The following is a 20,872-nucleotide window of genomic DNA, read 5'->3' on the forward strand; positions in this document are numbered from 1 at the left end:
AAGTTTAGAATGAAGTAACAAAACTGAATCAACCCCCAAACTGCTTTTGCTGGTAATAGGTTGAGCTGCCCCATATGAAAAACACAAGAGCTAGTGGGTGGAGGTGGTGTAGTCAAAATATTTTTTTCTATTCAAAACCATAGGGCCTTGAGAAAACTTGGCATTAAAATTTACTGCATTTCTCCCCCAGTTTTGGTTAAGGCTGTTCTTTAAAAAAAGATAAAGGTAAAGGACCCCTAACAGTTAAGTCCAGTCACAGACGCCTCTGGGGTTGTGGCACTCATCTCACTTTACTGGCCGAGGGAGTCGGCGTTGGTCCACAGTTTTTCCGGGTCATGTGGCCAGCATGACTAAGCCGCTTCTGGCGCAACGAAACACCGACACCAGAGCAGCACACGGAAACACATTTTACCTTCCCGCCAGAGTGGTACCTATTTATCTATTTGCACTGGCGTGCTTTTGAACTGCTAGGTTGGCAGGAAAACTCAAAAGGGAAGGGGCTTGTTGAAAGTGCAGCAACTGACTTGGGCCTCTTATTTAACACGAAAATCACACATACAAACCAACATGTTATTTTATTTCTTCGAAGCTTGCCAAATTAAGAGTAGTGCATGCAAGTATATAAACAGATGTCTTTAATGTTAATTCTCACAATGGCATGGTTTTGTTCTGTTTCATAGTGTAAATTCAGTAGTACAAATGGAAGGCTGTCAAAATGTGAGTCTACCACCATCCTATCAAGAAGGCTAGTTACATTTCACACTTACTCGCAGTCAGAGCTACAAACCAACATAGTTACTAGTAAAAATACATCAATACTATGTCTTTAAAGAGTATTAGACCTTGGAGTACCTAAAAACAAGGCAGAATTGATGTAACAAGGAAATATATTTTAAATGTAAAAAAAAGCCACTGAAACGTTCATTTTGGCTGGGATATACAAAGTATGCCAGTTAAGTCTGGTGTCTTGATGCTTAGAATAAAGTATAGATGGTTTTGTTTTAGACAAACCACTGCTCCTTAGCTAGTAGTCACATAAAAGCTGTGGTGCTTGCTTACTTTAGCTATATACATAAATTTATTTATTTACTGCATTTTACTACACATCTCTGGTTACCCAATATTTAGCCTGTCCTGTTAGATTTGTTAGGTGCACCTGTTCCACAAGCCCAATCCCAGTTATTTCCAATTAGGAAAAAGAAAAACACCTTAAATTCTTAGGTCATCTGCCCTTACTACTCTTGCCCCAAGTTCTGTCTTCAGGTCTGTTTCCACAGGATGGCTCAATGCAATTCTGAGTGCTTTTTAAACAATATAGTTTTAGTCAATACTTTGTAAATCAAATTAATTTTGTAGCTGAGCTCATTTTCCTCCTACCCCGCCTCACCAAAGCTACCACTGAAACAGTTTTAGTCAATACTATATGTATATTAAATTAGTTATTTAACTGAGCATATTCCTCCCACCAGACAGAAAAATCGAATGAAAGGGAAACTAGAAGGAATAGGGTTTTTTTCTAAATCGCCTAAAGCCATGCCCCAAATAAAGAAGTTATATAGAATTGATTCTGTAAAGTGCTACTTTTACTCTTGACCATATTAAGCACCTCCCAAGTAACAACACATCTCTGTAAACATTTTTCTGGAATCCCAACAGTTTGAATTACTGTTCAGGTTTAGAAATCCTGAACCAGCTATTAGTGTCTTGCTACTCCTGGATTAATCCCTTGTTTCTGTGTGTAGTATTTAAGCCAACGCTTTTGAATGTGTGAAAATCTACATTTTTTTATACAGCCAAGCTAACTCAGGTCCCAACTAATGGGCCTTTCGCCCACTCATGACTGAAGCAAAATTTGATTTCTAGAAGTCCATAATAATCCTCAGGAGTCAGCCCCCATGTGTAACATTCAAATTGTTCTTCATTCTTAAAAAATAATAATCAAATGTGACCAAATCATGTTCATTCAGCAGAACTGAAACCAGAAATTGTTTTGATATCCCTTCAGTTACATACAATTATTTTTATACTTTCCCCAAAAAATTCAGTTCATATTTTGAACTGGAAATATCCAGTGAGTAAAGAAATATCCAAAGGACATAATTAACCAGTTTTTATATGGAAAAATTAACCACCCAAACCCAAGCTATGCTGCTTCACAGCCTCTAGTTTGACAGGGTGTGGGTTTGCACAGACCCTCCACAACAATAATAGAAACTACACAGCAACAATGGCTGGTAGATTAATCTCCCAAACACCTGAGCTTTGTGCTCTCCTGGAACACACACCATGATAATGTGCCCATTCTGGATTTATAAAGGGAACAGTATATTTTATATTCAAAACAGGTGTCAAACCTTGATAGAGGTAGCTAAGTGTTGTTTAAAAACTGAGGGAAGGCCATCTTCACATGATCAGATCATAGTTAGCTAACAGTTTGCTTTTCCAATGAAATCAGACTTTCTCCCTTATGGTATATAACTGGTGCTCTCCCCACCCCCCCACCCCACTTTGCATGCATATGCTGCAGTTATCGGTTTAACAGTCATAGCATTTCCGCTAGCCAGGGAATTTTGAGAATTGCAACTTCTTAGAGAAAGCAACAAGAAAACTCAGCACCCTCAACAAAAGGTGCTGTTCCCAGGGTTCACTAGAGGAAGCTATTAAAATAAAATAAAAGCCCTGAAAAACAGGTGATGGAGGGAACAGAAATTCATTGGGGTTTACATTTTCTAAAACAGATATTATGTCTATAACATCACATCTACCCAAATCTACTTTAAAATCCCTTTATATTATCTTTTGTATTGCACAGTCAGATCATTGGCCTTGGTACTGTGCAGGTCACTGCATCTCAGCAACCTGCTTTTTAACACTTGCCCTTAGCATATATGGCAGTAACACACATCTGCTAAGGCACCATCTTATTTCATGCTTGACACAGAATTTAGCAGGCAGTCTGGGTCCCTTATTAGTGGAAAAGCCAGCTTAGAAGGCCAGTCTGTAATACTGCAACAACCAAACACAGAGGGAAGGATTGTATTTTCCTGCACCTTAAAGCATCTGTTTCCGTATTAGCCTACAGAGTTCACATCTGAAATAAAAGGAATGCCAAGAAGCATGACCATGTTAAGAGGTTAGGTTGTGATAAAAACTGGTTGTGATACGTTTTAGATTTGTAAATGGTCTGTGACACAGTTTTAGGTTATTACAAAATAATAATAGTGTGGACAGTATTAGCAAAGTCTGAATAATAGTGGAAATACCCACGCCAAAGTGCAGACAATTAGAGTCAATCCCAAAATTCCCTCTCACATTTTAATTCCACCTGCCCACCTTTGCCTCTGGGACAGTCAGAGAATTGTAAAGTTGTATGTGCACGGAAACAGCAACTAGCTGGATTTCTCCTTCTGTTTCGCTAGTGTGCGTTTCAGTTCTTTCAAATTCTCCGTTAGCACCTCAACCTCATCCATCCGCCCGCTATGTTTGGCATCAAAAATATAAGCTTTTATATTATCTATCTGTTGGAGCAGTAGCTCCTCTTCTATGATGTCTTCCCTTGACACTTCATTATCATCATCCTCTTCAAAAGGATTCGTGGAGGAAGACATTTCCTCAAATGGATTTCCAGATTCCTGACGACCTGCGAGCACACAAAATGGATTTCCAACAGCATCTTTAAAGGGATTCGGAGCACTGACAGCTACTCCATTTGCTTGATGACAATCCTCCTCGTCTTCAAATGGGTTATATTCTTTTTTATCACTGTGCAAGGTTTGGGTGGGCAAGGAAGCCACTGCGGAGGAATCTTCAGCAAATGGATTATCGTGTTCCCTCTTTAGAGTGCTAATTACTGGCTCATCTTCAAAAGGGTTTATGGGAACATTTCTATTTTGCTCTATTACGCTGTCATGCTCTTGGATCTCTAGAAATTGCCCAGGAAAGACTGGGCTCTCTTGCGCTTGGAGCTTGTCACCACCACATGGTGAAGATGCTTTAGAGGCTGGGTTACTTGTATTCTGAGGAGTATCAAGGTCCAAAGCCTGTGCTATTTGGTTTATGCTCTCCTTCCCAATCTCTAACTTACTGTGCTTCACTTCTCTGAAATCCAGGGAACGTGTCCGTGAGTGCTGAGACATTCGTTTTTTATGTTCCCTCTCCCATTCCTTTTCACAAAGGATCTGCAATTGTTCTCTCTCCATCTCCTCCATCTCGGCTTGCCTTCTAGAAAGCTCAATGGCTCTGTCAGTTTGCTGTTGATCATATTCATCCTGAAGTTGTCGCAGGTTTTCCTGCAACATCTGGACCTCATCGAGACGATTTGCTTCTTTGGCTTGTTTAATAAAGGATGTTATATTGTCAATTTGCTGCAGAAGTGGATCTGTGAGTTCCTGCTGGCGAGATAAGTTCGCAGTGGGCAGCCAACCTTCAGCTTTCTTTACTGCAACCCGTTTTGGCCGGGACACCTCACCATTAAATGCTACCAAAGATCTGGAAGCATAGTCCATGTGCTTCTCCTCCAATCGTCTCTGCGTTTCAAGTGTTGCCTAGTTACAAGTAAACAAGCAAACCAATAAATAAAGCAGGTGTGGAAATAACATCTGAAGTTGCAAAGGATTAGTTGTTTTCATTTGCTCCTATTTGCATTATATGGAAGTATGCCCCACTAACTTCATTGAACATGGCATACAAGACTTTCAACAGTTCTAGTTACAGGTAGGTAGCCATGTTGGTCTAAGTCGAAACAAAATAAAAAAATTCCTTCAGTAGCACCTTAAAGACCAACTAAGTTAAAACTTAGTTTTAACTTAGGAAGGAAGACTTTCAACATGATATTAAAGAGCCACTAGTTTTAATCGACATACTGACTGAAATATTCACCTGTCTCTCCATCTGCAGTTTTCTGTCCAGTTCTTGTTTCCTTTTCTCTTTCAATTCTTCATATTGCTCCTGGGTTGGTAACGACATCAGACCAAGCAATTTTTCCTGAGGAAATGTTTTCAAAATATTGTTTTTTAAAAAGGGATGGGCTATCAAGCTCTCAAGTTTATTCAGAAACAGGAAACTGCACAGAATACATAATATATCATAGTTACACTTACATTTGGGGTTTTTTTGGGGGGGGGGAATTAAACACTTCTCCATCAAATATGGTCAAGGCAGCTTACAGTACAAGAAGTTGGATCAAAAACAGGTCAAGTGGAATTCTTTTCAGGAAACACGGCATACCTGGCTCCCCTATGCACTAGTTCCCTGTGCTCCCCCCCCCAAAAAAAAACCCAAATGTAAGTATAACTATGATATATTATGTATTCTGTGCAGTTTCCTGCACAGACATCTGACACCTAAAAGACAAAGGCTTAAGTGCCAGAAAAAAGGTATCTGGGGAGGATATTGTAAAGGAGCTCTGGCTCTTACACCCACCAAATCTCTTAGGGTAGAGGTACCTGGAGTGAAGCTCCTAATTATCTTAGCTTGCTTTTGTAAAAAACAAAAACCTTTCGACCTAAAAAATCCCCAATGTGACTTACAAGTCAGTATTAAAACAGTGGTGTGAGAGACAAGAGGAAAAGAATTACATATTACACCTCTGGTTAGTTCTGCGGTTCCTGCTACCACTGTCCTTACCACTGAGCCCAGGCAGGGGTGGGGGGACAGCCCCTTCCCAGTAAATGTGCTCTCAGGCAGCACGAAAAGCAACTTTTCACTAGGGAAATAAGAAAATTCCTTAGTAGCACCTTAAAGACCAACTAAGTTTATATTTTGGTATGAGCTTTCGTGTGCATGCACACTTCTTCAGATACATCACTAGGGAGTGTGGCTTCTCCTTTGCACATGCGAGATGGAATGTGGATCCTGGCTCATCTATTAAAAATTGGAGCAGTCAAAGAAGATGTTAAAGACTCTCCAACTCTTATGTTCCTACTATCCCTGATCTGGGTCACTGAGCTGTGAGGCTTACAGTGCAACCCTATGCACGTCTACTCAGAAGTAAGCCTCAGAGCAAAATCTGCTTTACTCCCAGGTAAAAGTGTGTAAGATTGCAGCCTTAATTATGCATTGGGTTAAGTCACGGGTTTGTTTGTGTCTGTAAAGCCCAAATGCAACATGGGTTCAAACTTCAAACTTACATACAGTACCAGTGTTTCAATCACTGTGACTCAAGTAACTTTCAAATACTTTTAGTCAGCTAAAAGTAAAGCTAGCTGCCTGGCAAGCAAGCAAGATTATCTCTATTCTAGTAAGCAAAAGGAATTATCAGAGTTAAAGAATACATTCCAGAAGAGCAACAGAACTTGAGAATGTGGAACAAGGCTGGTAAAGAGTGCAGCCTGGTGCACTCAAGGCCACAGAGAGAGGCATTTGGCCTCCAGGCCTTCTTACATTTGTATGTCATATTGTATCCTGTTTCTGAAGACAATCCCCCCCCCAATACCTAAGAGCAACTCCTCCCTCCTAGATGACCTACCTGAACAAAAAGTGTGGCTGAATATCTGATCATTCTCTGAAGCTGCAATGTTCGGGGATGAGGTTGTGGCTCTTCATTCAGTCCCAGAGTCAGAATCTTCTTGCTGAACACAAAAACCACAAGTGTATCAGCAATACGAACTTAACAGTCAACTATGAGCAATATGTAAGCATATGAAATAATCTTCCCGATTATGTTGTCCCAGTTACATAATGTAAATTGTTGGTAACTTTTTTTAAACGGATAGATTAGCACTGCTTCCAGTACACACTTCATCACAGTATTTTGTCATTGACATTCATGAACTCTCCAACAACAGGACTGTATTGTCATGCGTGCACATAGAGGAAAATGCACATTGAAGAGTTTTCCAAATTAGCCCAATCAAATCAGTTTTACTTCTTTTGGGCACTGATTAAAACATACTGAGTCTGAGCCAAATATTTCCCAACTAAGATCACAACACAATACAAACTACAATCAACATTTACTGACTGAAATTTATTGTCTTAAGTATGCTTATTTTTTAAGTATTTTAAGTATTATTATTTTTTAAAAAAGCTTTCTTTATTTCTTTAAAAACATTACAGAAAAAAACATAACTCCAACAAATATAAAAAGATAAACAATAACAATATAAAACAATATAACAATATCATAATATAAAAATATTAAGCACAAAAAACAAAATACAAATACAGAAATCTCCTCTTGAGTTCTGTCACTTACCTTAGAGCATCTATTAACTCATACATTTTTTGCACCTCCATCCTAAGACTGTAAGCATGTTCCAGACTGTAAGTTGTCTCCCCAACACTGGAAGAAAACATGCATTGTTACCACAATTACCCTGGCAAGTGGTTTTGTTGAAGCCTACACCAATGCACCCGTTTCAGCAAACGTGTTTAGAAACGAGGCAGAGTTCCATTATCAAAACTGAGCCAAGGCCCTACGTTAAAAGCTTGCCAAGGTGGCACTTTCTAGGTATGACACTTTAAGCACAAGAAGTTGAAAATGTGTTGTTCATAGTTAACAAGAAGATGAAATCTCAGGAGCTTGGGACAGATTTATTTCAAAGGCTCTTCTTTGGGGATAACAAAGGCAATGTTGCATGTGCAGACCCTTAACTGATAGCAAGCAAAATTGCCTCATGTTCATCAGGCCTGCCAACACCATTGAGTTTCACAACATCCAATATCCAACACACACAAACACACCTTACAAAAACAACGAAGTTAAAGCACAGAGAGGAAAAACCCTATGTAGCATCTTTACTCAGAAATGTGGAAATATTCCTCTGACAGTGCTAACACAGGAAGCATTAATACTCTTTTACATTTATTATCTGAAGGACGATTCACACTTTTGGATAATGTAAAAATTGATTGCATAACAACAATTTTACATATCAGTTTTGTGTGATGAATAACTTGCAAGTGAACAAGTTCTCATGTTAAAAGACCTGTTACTGGTCCCATCTCAGATCAAACTATTGAGCATTGGACTTTGCACTGAGTTTTATTTTATTTATTAAATTTCTATCCGTCATCCAAGGATCACAGGGCGGTTTCCAATATAAATTGTAAAACAAAAAAGTCAGTTTAGCACAGAAAAAAAGTAGGAGCACAGGATAAGGGCAAATTCAGACAATACATTTGTGTATGCATCACACAAAGCTGGTGAGGTTAAAAATAAGCTCAGAAGGACTTCACAGAATCTGGAAGTGACATCTGTATTGGGTCATAGTTTGTTAATATAACAAAAATTCTAGGTAGCCAATCTGATCCAATAGTAGGGTAATTACTTTATCAAGACCTACTGAGATGTCAAAGTAGCAAGCTAGTTTTCAAGTTCAGCAGAATTCTTCAGAATGCATCTTGAGCATAATGTGGAGGGGAATAAAATAATATTGATTTTTCTAATCTGCTGACTGGAGCTTATGCATCATGCCCACAAGCATCCTCCCACCCCTCACAATTTCCTTTTTCTTTATATCCAGCCATTAATATGAAACTACAACCAGGCTTTAATGGTGTGTGTGTTGTGTGTAGACAACACAAGCTTCTTTCTTCTTGAACATTAAATATTAAAGACATATTCATTAAAAATGTAACTGAATAGGCTTACTTTAATGATTCCGCCATCTTTATGTATTCTGGGGCCTTCTGGTCAACCTTTTCCATGCAAAGTCGGAGTTTCTTTTTTAATCAGTAAAATTAATAGATTAAAATAAAGTTATTTATAGCAACAAATCAGATACACAATTGCTTCACATGCCTTCAATTTTTCCTGTCCTCTGTGTGTAACAACTTAATATTTGGTAGTAGTTGCTATCCAGAGAATCAAGATCTATTCTTTCGGGAGACCAGGTCTCAGATTTTAAATGTGGAACTCCAGATTTTAAAACCATTTCTAATTAAGATCGCCATGGCTGCAATTTTAGCCCACTTACATGGAAGTAAGATCCACTGAATTCAGTAGGACTTACTTACAAGTAAACATGGTTCAGATTGCACATCTGTTAAGGTAACATTGTCAATAACTGATCTCTCTTACAAAAGTTACAAAACCAGTTTACTCTGAGGCTATAAGGCAACTGGAATGTTTTAATCAATTTATTAGCATGCTTAGATGAGTAAGTCGTATCTGTTAATAGCCAGGGCCACAACTAGATCTGGGCTGTATCAGAGTAAACAGTTTCAGTTATAATTTTTTAATACATCTTTTCTCAGCCAACCAAACTTTAAAAGAAACCCACTTAAAAATACCAGGTTAAAACTTTCTTTAAAACTATAAAGTTAAACTTACTTCCTCTTTACTAATCCTTAGAAGTATTTAGCTGGAAGTTACATGTCATTGGAACAGGCCTATCTTGTTTTTAAGGTGAACAGCACCTAGTATATTGTACAATAAGAATAATAGTAATAATAATACTGCTTAAGTTATTGATAACTGGAAAATCCCACTTCACTTCCAGTTCCTGTTTATTTAGTGTCATTTTACCTCATAAAGTTTCACGATATCTGGTGTGTACTCTTTCTCATCAATCTGTTGCTCTCTTTTAAGCAGAGTGTCTTTACAATGTCTACAACAGCGGATGCGATCGTCATCTTTTTCATCCAAGACAGAGCTCACACTGCTCACACTACTGATGCTGCCACGGCGAGAGCCTTGAATGCTGTTGGGTGAGCAGTTTGGGCTAGTATGAGAGGCCAAGGCTTCCTTGCTAGCAGTGGTGAGTTTGCCTGGAATGATACAAGCAGAAGATATAAGGGTCACAAGCCACAAAACGCTGGTCTTGAATATGGTTTCAAAAATTCAGTTCAGCTCAACTCCAGTAACTCATCATAAAAAGGAAATATCAAGTGCCAATTTTATAGCACAATTGCTAGAAAGAACTAAATCAGGACCCCCCCACATCACCATCTTTAGCCTTTAGAGCCCTTAAGTGAGGTTTATGCCCTAGATAGCCATTTATAAGAAAAACTGTAAATCCAGGGTTTCCAGAAAAACCCCTACCACCATTCCTACCCGCCTGAAGCTGGTGCTGAGTGGGCCTTGCCCCTCATGCTTCTTGGTTCCACAGACCCCCAACCTGAGAAAGTTAGTTCTAGCATCAGAGACATGGGTTCAAGACATCTATACCAAATCACTGTACTCACTTGCAAATGGGAGGCTGACCAGTTCCATGCATTTCTTGCACATGATAGACCCACAAAGGCGGCAGTGGTGACGTCTGTTCCTTATGCTGAACTTGTTACCACAGTCTGGACAAAATGGCACATCCTGATCATTAACCCAAGGCACAACAGACTTCTCTATTGCTGGAATAGAATGAGAAAATCTATCGAACATCAATAATGAAATCCAAATTAGCAAAGGTCGAACATGCTTGCACCTACCTCTTATCTTTGCAGAATCTGTATTGGTTCGGTCAAAGGATGTAAGCTGTAAAAATATTTAAAAACCAGAGGTCTTAATACAATTTTTCTACTCTTTACAACAGTTCAGCACAGGACTCAAAAATATTACAGGATCTACTAAACATCTGCTTTCCTAAGTTTATTTGGCTAAAATCAGGTATCGTCCCCTGAGCATTCCTTTACGTCACTTATCTTGGTACTGTATTGGGCAGATTTTATTGTCCTTCTAATAGAGAAGGAAAAAATAAAAAGAAGCCTCAAAAGTCGGAGCTGAATGCCTATAATACAGTGTCCCTAACCCCACACCTTCCACAACTTCAAAAGGATACTGTGGTCAACAATATCAAAAGTTGCAAAGAGACCAAGGCAAACAAACAGGGGTCACTCCTCAGCCATCTCTCTCCCCAAAATGTCTTCTATCAGAGCGGCCAAGGCAGTTTCAAGGCAAGCAATAATTTGAAGACCAAGCAATATTTGAAGACATGTGGAATCCAAAGGATAATTATGTTCTAATCCACCTGTTAGTCAGTTCACTTGAGATTGTGAACCAAACAAAACTATTATCCACACATCAGAAGCAATACTGTAGTAGGATATAGTTTAAAATGAAAATGTGAAAAATGCAAGAGTAACCCATTTACCTTTTCTAACCTGATTATTAATTTATTGACTTCCACAACATAGTGATCAATTCTGGCTGCTCTGTGTCTCTTAAAATCAGAAAGATGGCTCTTCGTAGCACCTGGTAAGAAACACTGTTAGAAAACTTGCCAAAGTCATTCAACTCTATATTCTTAGTTAAGAGGCAGTTTAATATGTTGTTATTCCTCTCTCACTCTTATATGCAGCTCAGGCTGAAATTCAATGTCAAAAAATGAAATATGTTTCATAGTGTTCTGTGTACATGTGTAACTACATTCTGTTGTGATCTTTATTGATGAAATACTGCTCTTTATTTCTGCCTATATGATTTCAGAAGACAACAGCAACAACATTCCCTGGCTACTACAAGCTATGTATGGGAGTACAATACCATACATATTTAGTTAGAAGCAAGTCCTACTGAGTTCAATCAAGCTTACTCCAAGGTAAGTGAGTACAGGATTACAGTCTTGATCTCTCAATTACTGGTCAAGCCCAACTTACTAAAAATATATTTTTTCACATACTGGCATGCCACAAGTTCTTGCAGTCATGGTGGAGTTTCTTACATTAAACCAATGGCACAACACTATTACATATTTTCTATTTGCACTGCAATGTAATCCTAGGTCTCAATCAAATACAAAACTAAGCAAGAATGTTTAAGAACAAAGCAAACAATTAAGCAATAGAAAATAAGTGTGTGTGTATAGTTTTGCACTAGATTGTGACCCTAGTGTTTCAGAAATATCTTCTGTTTAAAAGGTCTATTAATTCCTGACAACTTTGCATCATTATACATAGATTCCAGTGGAGATCAGGGGGTTTCCCAGTGAAAGTTGTGCATTATCTCCATCATTCTTGACTGTTTACCTAATTCTTGGGGCTCCCACATATATGGATCCACTCCACCATAGCTGTAAGACTCATATCGTTCCTGAGGCCCTCCATCAGTTCGGTCATCTTCTCGTTTCAACAATTTATTCTTTGCTTTTTTAGCTTTTTGGACCAGATCTGAAAGAAGATCAAATGCTACATATTACACACACAAACACTTATTTAAGCATCCTTATAAGAGTTACCCATCTTCTTCCAAACTTCCTTGAGATATTTGCCTCTAAGACTTTGAGCAATATAACTGACCATTCTGCCTCCCACCTCCTGCATCTGTTGACCACCAGAATCATGTTTTACCTTCTCAGAGGAATGCAATTAGAAGTTTGGGGGGGGGAGTCCTGAACGTGAGAAGACCTGTGTAAATGCTTCACATAAGAATACAATCCAAATAAAATACTTCTACCTGGCCCAACCTGACAAGAATACAAATGTGCTAGTTAATCAGTCAGTCCAATTATTGGCACCTCAAAGGAATGTTCTGTATCTGGAGACAGCCTTAATTTGGAAAGCAATTTGTGAAACAGAACACCGGACAAAGTAAAATACAAGAGCACTTTATAAAGGCAGAACAATGACGCATTTAATAACCCTTCAAAGAACTGGGAAACAACTTGTAACAAGTGAAGAAAATTAGCACTTCAATACAACTGCTTGCTTTTTGCAATTCACTCTGAACTGACTACAGAGTTCTTGGCTATTTAAACAGGAAAAAGTACCCCATAATTAGTGATTGAACACATTACATTTCTTTTGTATTTTTATAGCTTAAGCTATTTTTCAGCTCTTGCTAGTAATTTGTATATTCAATGGCTGAAATGGTACAATTACTAAGCTCTAGTTCTCATGCCATGTTTTATTCCATGAGACTATTCCCAAAAGACACTCTCAATGTTTGAAAGCATCATTGAGCAAAGGTGAGTATGTCAAAATCACTATGACAATCAGGAGCACTCCTGAACTAAAAGCAATGTGGCTGTGTATATGTCCTTAAGGGCAGAAATACAGTATGTGCAAACCCTTACGGTGCAGCTTTTTTTTCTAAGTAAGTGTAACAGCTGCTATCATCAGCAAGACCATAATAACATTGTTCTGTAAAGCCTTCCACAAGGAATTGTACACTGAAATCAAATCCAAATTATGACATCAAGATGTATTTAATCCTTAGTAAATGCTAATTAAATTCTTTTAATGAAGGAAAAGTTCTCCAAAGTTTTGAATAGCTGAAACATTTCAAGATTTTGTAACCCTCTGTCAGGGTTTCATGGACTAAAGACAGTTGTGCTATCAGAAATGAATGAAAATTCTGCATTTGTAACCAACTTTCTACTTTGTAGAACTGAACATTATTTGCATTTCTATTCTTCCTAATGAATTTTTGTGTAACTCAGACACATATTACATATACACAAATATACACATGTATACACATATACACATATACCGTGTTTCTCATATTATAAGACACGTCTTATATTTATTTTTTCCTCAAAAAAAACCACTATGGCTTATTTTCAAGGGATGTCTTAATTTTTCCTCCTCTTGCCGCGGACGGCATTGCTGCTGCGCCTATCACTATGTCTTATTTTCGGGGTATGGCTTATATTCCTTGAATGCTTAAAAATCCTGCTATGGCTTATTTTATGGGTATATCTTAAAATATGAGAAACAGGGTATTACAAATTATGCAAGTCAACAAATGATAAATATGGTGGAGTTATATTTTACACCGTAACAGTCAGCAGCTACTGCCTTCCTTACTTTTGAGTTGTCCTTTAACATCTTTATCTTCACTTGAATGTTCTTCTTCATAATGAGACTGAAGCTGATAAAATGATTGCAGATCCTTCAGACAAAGGGGGCATAGAAAACCCTCTCTCACCTCCCCGGGGTCATCAAATGGAGGTGTGTAGCTCGTTGCCATAGTGGTCCAAGGACTCTAAAGATACTGACACACTCCAGGTCTCAGCAGCAGTGGAACAATGGCATGCCATTCATCACTAGAGAAGTAGGCTAATAGCAAGAAAGTAGCTTTTGCTCCTGTTGCTTGTGCAAAACATTGCCCTGAAAGAGATCCAGGAACAGTTTTAAATAAGATGACCTTTCAACTCAGTAACTTTCTCTAATCTTTTATTAAATTTAGCATATACACCCAATGGTAAGAAAACATAATTAAAAATCACCACGTATCATATCCATTTCATAAATACGTAAGTCATGTACATTTGATAAGTATGTCAGCTTAAAAAATTAATAAAGACTGGCAGTAATTAGGATGCTCTAGAAATACTGTACCTTATGAAAGTGAAAATTCCATCTAAGTCTATTAAAAAAGCCAAATGTAGAGTATATTGCATTCAAAATGCAAATCTTGTTTCTTTTAAATTATCAACATCCACAATTTTTAAAAAAACTAATCTTCATATAAAACCTATCATAATACATATGAACAAACAGATCTTTTAGTAATCCTTTAACTGTACACTTTTTTCTTTAGTAGACCAAGCAAGCTGCTGCTATGGAACTGAATCCAGCTAAGTCATTGCATGAGCAGAATAACTGCTGCTTGCACAATTATAATTTCTTTCTCTTCCTCCTATGCCCAAATCTGCTCCAGAGAGTTGGGCTAAAACCCTGAGCTGATATGCTCAATGTGGCAGCAGTGGGGGCAGAACAGCAGTATGACTTTGAGACAAGGCTAAACATACAGCCCCACATCCTCTTTCATCATGCTTCCATCTACATGTGTTTAACACACAAAGGTGGTGGTGGAGGAAAAACCAGGGTGGTATAAGGAACATCCAGGTTTGATTAGCTCAAAGTAAAAAAGGTATAATCTGCTACAAGGCGTTTGCTTGGTGAGAAAAGGTTGGCTAAGTGTTAGCTGTGCTATCTGTATGGTTGGTAGGAATGCAGAGAGAGGCTTGCAACATTGGCTCCCAATTCGTTTCCGAGCACAAGTGTTGGTGCTGACTTTTAAAGCCCTAAATGGCCTCGGTCCAGTACACCTGAAGGAGCGTCTCCACCCCCATCGTTCTGCCCGGACACTGAGGTCCAGCACCGAGGGCCTTCTGGCAGTTCCCTCGTTGCGAGAAGCCAAGTTGCAGGGGACTAGGCAGAGGGCCTTCTCGGTAGTGGCGCCCGCCCTGTGGAATGCCCTCAGATGTCAAAGAGAAAAACAACTACCAGACTTTTAGAAGACATCTGAAGGCAGCCCTGTTTAGGGACGCTTTTGTAATGTTTAATAGATTACTGTATTTTATTTTTCTGTTGGAAGCCGCCCAGAGTGGCTGGGGAAACCCAGCCAGATGGGCGGGGTATAAATAATAAATTATTATAATATTATTATTGCAATAGAAAATTGCTATGGATATACTTGCGAGATGTTACTGGGGTAGAGGAAGCACAGGTGCAGATTTCATTTCAATTATTTTGTTTAGTTGCTAATGATGCTGTATATATGAAGTTTTACTGTATTACTGCATTTTTTATTTGGAATGGGTTTTTTAAAATTTAAGGGAAGATTTTTGTTTTCCTGTTAATCATGCTGCTTTAAATGTGTATTCTGCACTTGACTTTAATTTGCAATGTTTTAATTTGAAATGTTCTATTTGATGTTTTAAGGTAAGTTTTACACCACTTTAAGATTGTTTCAAAAAATACATAAAGCAGCATAGAAATGATTTAAATAAAATAATTAAAAATGCACATTGACAAAACTAGATTATTAAGGCAAGATACCAATTCATTGTTTCAAAGGAATCATAGCCTGTAAGACAAGAATGGTTCAACTAAGAGAGATCCATTAATACTTCAGCACACATACACTGACTCCCTCATCACCTTAGCATTCTGTGGAATTGGGTTATCACACAAATCACAGCGCACACTCCATTTTCTTCAGATCATTACTATAATCCAGCCCCTCCTGACATGTTCCTTACAAGCCAATTGGAATCTCCCTATTACTTCCCCCATACAAATCATCAGAACAAAAGAGAAAGGGTTTGGTCTCCACCTGCAGTATAATAGCCTGTACCACTTTGGACTGCAGGCAAACGCTTGGTTTAAAAAGACTCCCTGTAAACAGAAACCTATCACATCAGGGGAAAAGGTTGTAGGACAACCCTCTGCTTGCTAGATTGGTCTTCTATTTGGAAGGGCCTTTTCCCACAGGGGGGGGGGCTCCAAAAATCCAATCCTTCACCCGCAAACTGAAGTGGTGCATTCCACCTTGGCAAGCCACCACCTCAAACCTGCTCCTTGTAGACGAGGCCTAAGATGCTGTTCCCTCCTGGTCTGGGCATGCGAATCAGGCCACACACCCACACAGCTGGCTCAGGCACCTCTCAAAAACAGCAGGCGGGGAGGCTTCCTTTTGTTCAAGCAGGATTCCTGAACAGGCAACAACAGCTTCCTGACAGGTGATGCATAGAGAGGTTTGGGTGGTTGTTTTTTAATCTCCTTAATCTCTCCGCATCACACAGCTGTGAAAGGCGAACACAACACACATGCCAACCTGTCAGGGAAAGGAGCGGCATCCCTTGGGACCAACCAGCGTCGCTCTTATCTAACCCCAGACGTTTTTTTTAAAAAAAAATGAGTGGAAAGGAGCCAACGCGGGGCAAGAAAGAAGGGCTCGGTGGTTTTGAGAGGGGTTTTTTGGGGGGGGGGCGAGACCGAAATCCCTATCGACATCCTGAGGATGAACTCCAGCTGCTACCGTGGCATTGCCGGGGGAGGGCGGCGTCTTCACCCCCAAACAAACACACCCGCCGCTCCCCATGAAGAGGCAACCCCAAGAGTATTGACTGTATGGGAAGGCAGTGCGGGGGGGGGGGCTCAAAGCGACGTCTACACACACACACAACACCCCGACAGCCGCCTCGCCCGACCCACCCCGGCACCGCAAAGAGACCCCGCGACAACCCCCCAAGTGGGACGGAGGAGGCACAAGAGGGTCCCCCTCACACCTGCGCGAGGGGAAGGGGCGGCAGCGGCGGTTTCCCTCCCCGCCCGAGGAGGAGGCGGCATCAGTGACGGCACCTGAAGGGCCGAATCCCGCCCCGACTGACCTGAGGGGAGAGGGGGCCTCCTCCTCGCGCGGGCGGCAGCTGGGCGAGCGCCGAGGCACCGATGGCGCGGGTGGGAGGGGCGGCTCTCCGCCGAGGCGGTGGCCGTGCGGCAGGGAGAGGGCTGGGGGTGCCGAGCGCCGAGCAATGGATGGGATGGGGAAAGGGAGGGGCCCCGGATCGCTCCGCGGCTGGCGAGAGAGAGGGATGGAGGGAGGAGCTACGCGGCGCGAGTAGAATGTTGCGCCATCTCCTTCCGAGCTGATGACGGGCATTCTGCAGGCTCCTCCCCGCTTTCAGGATAGCGAAATTGTAGAGCTAGGAAAAGGCAGCGGGGAGGGGCCGTGGCGCTGGAACAGCTGTTCTGTAGGAGGAAACGGGGTGCAGCGGGTTTGCAGCTTCTTAGTTGATTGGGCTGGGCGGGCAGGTGCTCCCCTGGGCAGGGCTGTATTTAGGTTTGATGAGGCCCTAAGCTACTGAAGGTAATAGGGACTTTTATATGTCCAGCTGTCCTTTGTCAACAACAAATCGTCGCTGTTTTTTGTGTTGAATATATGCTATATGGTAATTTATGGACCTAATAGGTATCTAAAGTCATTTGCACATAACAAAATATGTATTTTATCAAAGTAATTGTTGAACTGAAATACAATTAAGAAGTATATTAATAGTGAAATAATTATTAAGCTCTAACTTAAAATGATTTTTATTCATAACAAAATAATGCAAACACATTGGCATTTGGCAATAACAAAAGTTTCTTTAGAAACACAGTTTACAAAGACTCATAATCTAGTTTCTAGAAACTTGCTATAACATGTAATAATAATAGGTGTAAATATAATAATTAAATTAAAAGACACCTGCTTCTTGGGGGGAAAGCAATGACAAACGTAGACAGCATCTTAAAAAGCAGAGACATCACCTTGCCAACAAAGGTCCGTATAGTTAAAGCTATGATTTTCCCGCTAGTGATGTATGGAAGTGAGAGCTGGACCATAAAGAAGGCTGATCGCCGAAGAATTGGTGCTTTTGAATTATGGTGCTGGAGGAGACTCTTGAGAGTCCCATGGACTGCAAGAAGATCAAACCTATCCATTCTGAAGGAAATCAGCCCCGAGTGCTCACTGGAAGGACAGATCCTGGAGCTGAGGCTCCAATACTTTGGCCACCTCATGAGAAGAGAAGACTCCCTGGAAAAGACTCTGATGTTGGGAAAGATTGAGGGCACAAGGAGAAGGGGACGACAGAGGATGAGATGGTTGGACAGTGTTCTCGAAGCTACGAACATGAGTCTGACCAAACTGCGGGAGGCAGTGGGAGACAGGAGTGCCCGGCGTGCTATGGTCCATGGGGTCACGAAGAGTCGGACACGACTAAACGACTAAACAACAACAAATATAATAAAAAAAATCCTTCCAGCAGCACCTTAAAGACTAACTAAGTTTTTTATTTTGGTATGAGCTTTCGTGTGCATGCACACTTCTTCAGATACACACGAAAGCTCATACCAAAACAAAAAACTTAGTTGATCTTTAAGGTGCCGCTGGAAGGATTTTTAAAATTTTGTTTCGACTACGTCCGACCAACACGGCTACCTACCTATAACTAGGTGTAAATATATGATGCAAACTACTAATAATTATAAATAGCAGAATGTAGGCACCCTGTAATGTATATAGAAATGAGCAAGCCAGTGATATTTTTAGGGAGCAGGCTAGCGCCCATTACTAGGAGCATACACAACACAAAACACTGTTGCTGTATGGTTTTATTTGTTTTATATCTTATATTTTGGAAATGTACAACCAGGTTTTTTCCTTTAAATTTTTGGGGGGTCCCCAAGAGAGTGAGGCCCTAAGCTATAGCTTGTTTAGCTTATATGTAAATCCGGCACTGCATATTATCATTACTTGATTAGGGTGGCGGGCAGGTGCTCCCCTGGGCTACTCCAGTGTATTTTGCACCCATCCTGGCCTGATTGCTATGGCTGCTGGTTAGTTTCTGGGCTCAATTCAAAATGCTGGTTTTGACCTATAAAGCCTTAAACGGCTCAGGACCACAATACCTCAAGGACCACCTCTCTCCACATGAACTAACCTGGACACTGCAATAATCATCTGAGGCCCTTCTGTTTTCTCCTGTTCTGGAGGGTAGGACTCAAGGGCGATGGCTTCAAGTTACAAGAAAGGAGATTCCGACTAAACATCAGGAAAAACTTTCTGACAGTAAGAGCTGTTCGACAGTGGAATAGACTCCCACAAGAAGTGGTGGACTCTTCTTCAATGGAGGTTTCTAAGCAGAGGTTGGGTGGCCATCTGTCAGGAATGCTGTAGCTGGAATTCCTGCATTGCAGGGGGTTGGACTAGATGACCCTTGGGGCTCTTCCAACTATAAGATTCTATTATCCTTCGTGTGCCTCCTCCACAAGAGGTCCAGACTTCATGGGCATTGTCATTCAAATAGTCTTTGAGCACCATGTTTTGTGACCAATGTTGTGAAGTGGGGCTTACCGCCCCCCTCGCCAATATTTTATTCAAGTTACCACCCCTGGTCTGGAGTCTGGCAACAGGAGAGCTGGCCTTTTCTGCAGTGTCATCTTGGGCTGCAGCTCCCTCTTTGCATCACTTATTCTGTTTTTGCTAAGTTGGGTGCTTTCTTTTGGGGTGAATACAGAGGCAAAGTAAGTTTTGAGCAGTTCTGCCTTCTCTCTATCACCCAATAGCATTTCTCTCTCTTCTCCATCCATGCAGAGGACCTCCTACTTCCCTGTTCCTCCTCTTGCTTCAAAGGTAGCCGAAGAAACCTTTTTGATTATTTTTAACATCTCTGGCAACTCATTACCAAGCTTAAAACCATGGAGCCACCTGGGATGAACAAAGACATTGGATTCTTATCTCATTATGCATGATCAAGCTTTCTTTAGCGCCTCAGCCCTTGCTTTCCCCCCCCCCCCGCAGGAAAGTCGTTAACAGCCATCTACAGGTTTACCACTCCCACCAGCCCATCACCCATTCCCACCCACCCCCACCCTCTGTATATACATAAGGGTCTGACTCTTCTGTTTCAAGTGTATCTGAAGAAGTGTGCATGCACACGAAAGCTCATATCAAAATAAAAACTTAGTTGGTCTTTAAGGTGCTACTGAAGGAATTTTTTTTTATTTTGCTTCGACTCAGACCAACACAGCTACCTACCTGTAACCTCACTCTGTCATGTTGACAATAGAAATAATCCCTTTTTGTAACTAAACCTAACATTTAGTAGTAAATGTGTGCTATGGAACTTATGGTAGTGCAAGAAAACAAGATGAAGAGCATAAAAAGCAGCCTTAAACATTGTGTTGAGTTGACGGGTAGAAGAAGCACCTCTGAGACAATGAACTTACTAGTCCATTGTTCTCTGTGAAAGATCCTAATGGACCTGGGCAGCCTTTTGTTCCGGTAGGAATGTAACCTCATAAGGAATACTTAAGTGATGAGAAGCATTATTCACCAGTGTTTAAATATTCTGACGAAGTAGATATTTGACTGTCACTCTCCCAAGGGGACTGAATAGTGTTATTATTGAAATGTATCCTAGCCAGCACAAAGTGTTCATCCACAGTGTGAATCACTCAATAAGTAAAGTAATGTTCTATGTAAATTCAGTCAGATTTTTTGTCAAGCACACAGAATGTTCATTTTCCTCACTGAAAAGGGTTTTAGATCACTTTCCTTAATGAGATAATTCTTTCCATGAAATTGTGCTACTCTCATTAAGCTATGTAAATTGATATGTGAAGTGTAATTGGTTGTCAAAACATCCTTTTGCACAAAGAACCCATATTTTGCTGTTAATGTCTGGTTAATACACAGGCAATGCCTGAATTAGGG

At 40.3% G+C, this 20,872-nt stretch overlaps 1 protein-coding gene across 5 annotated transcripts; it reads right to left on the bottom strand.

Moving 5' to 3' along the window:
* Positions 1-556: 556 nt before the first annotated feature.
* RBSN (rabenosyn, RAB effector) lies at positions 557-17,252 on the bottom strand. Of its 5 annotated transcripts, none has more exons than XM_035106536.3 (12): positions 17,001-17,252; positions 13,687-13,989; positions 11,905-12,045; positions 11,031-11,131; positions 10,369-10,414; positions 10,129-10,290; positions 9,470-9,711; positions 8,594-8,664; positions 7,196-7,282; positions 6,467-6,569; positions 4,879-4,983; positions 557-4,544 (listed from the first exon to the last, which is right to left on the bottom strand). In XM_035106536.3, exons 2-12 carry the CDS (start codon positions 13,847-13,849, stop codon positions 3,390-3,392), a joined length of 2,376 nt encoding a protein of 791 aa, XP_034962427.1. In that variant the 5' UTR covers positions 13,850-13,989; positions 17,001-17,252; the 3' UTR covers positions 557-3,389. The 5 variants fall into 5 exon arrangements, with proteins under 5 accessions (XP_034962427.1, XP_060127367.1, XP_088519422.1 ...); XM_060271384.2 differs by having other exon boundaries at positions 16,899-17,036; XM_088663296.1 differs by lacking the exon at positions 17,001-17,252 and adding an exon at positions 15,769-16,992.
* Between the last annotated feature and the right edge of the window lie 3,620 nt (positions 17,253-20,872).

This window comes from Zootoca vivipara, chromosome 2 (genome assembly GCF_965207765.1).
Source record: "Zootoca vivipara chromosome 2, rZooViv2.hap1.1, whole genome shotgun sequence".
Lineage (NCBI taxonomy): Eukaryota > Metazoa > Chordata > Lepidosauria > Squamata > Lacertidae > Zootoca > Zootoca vivipara.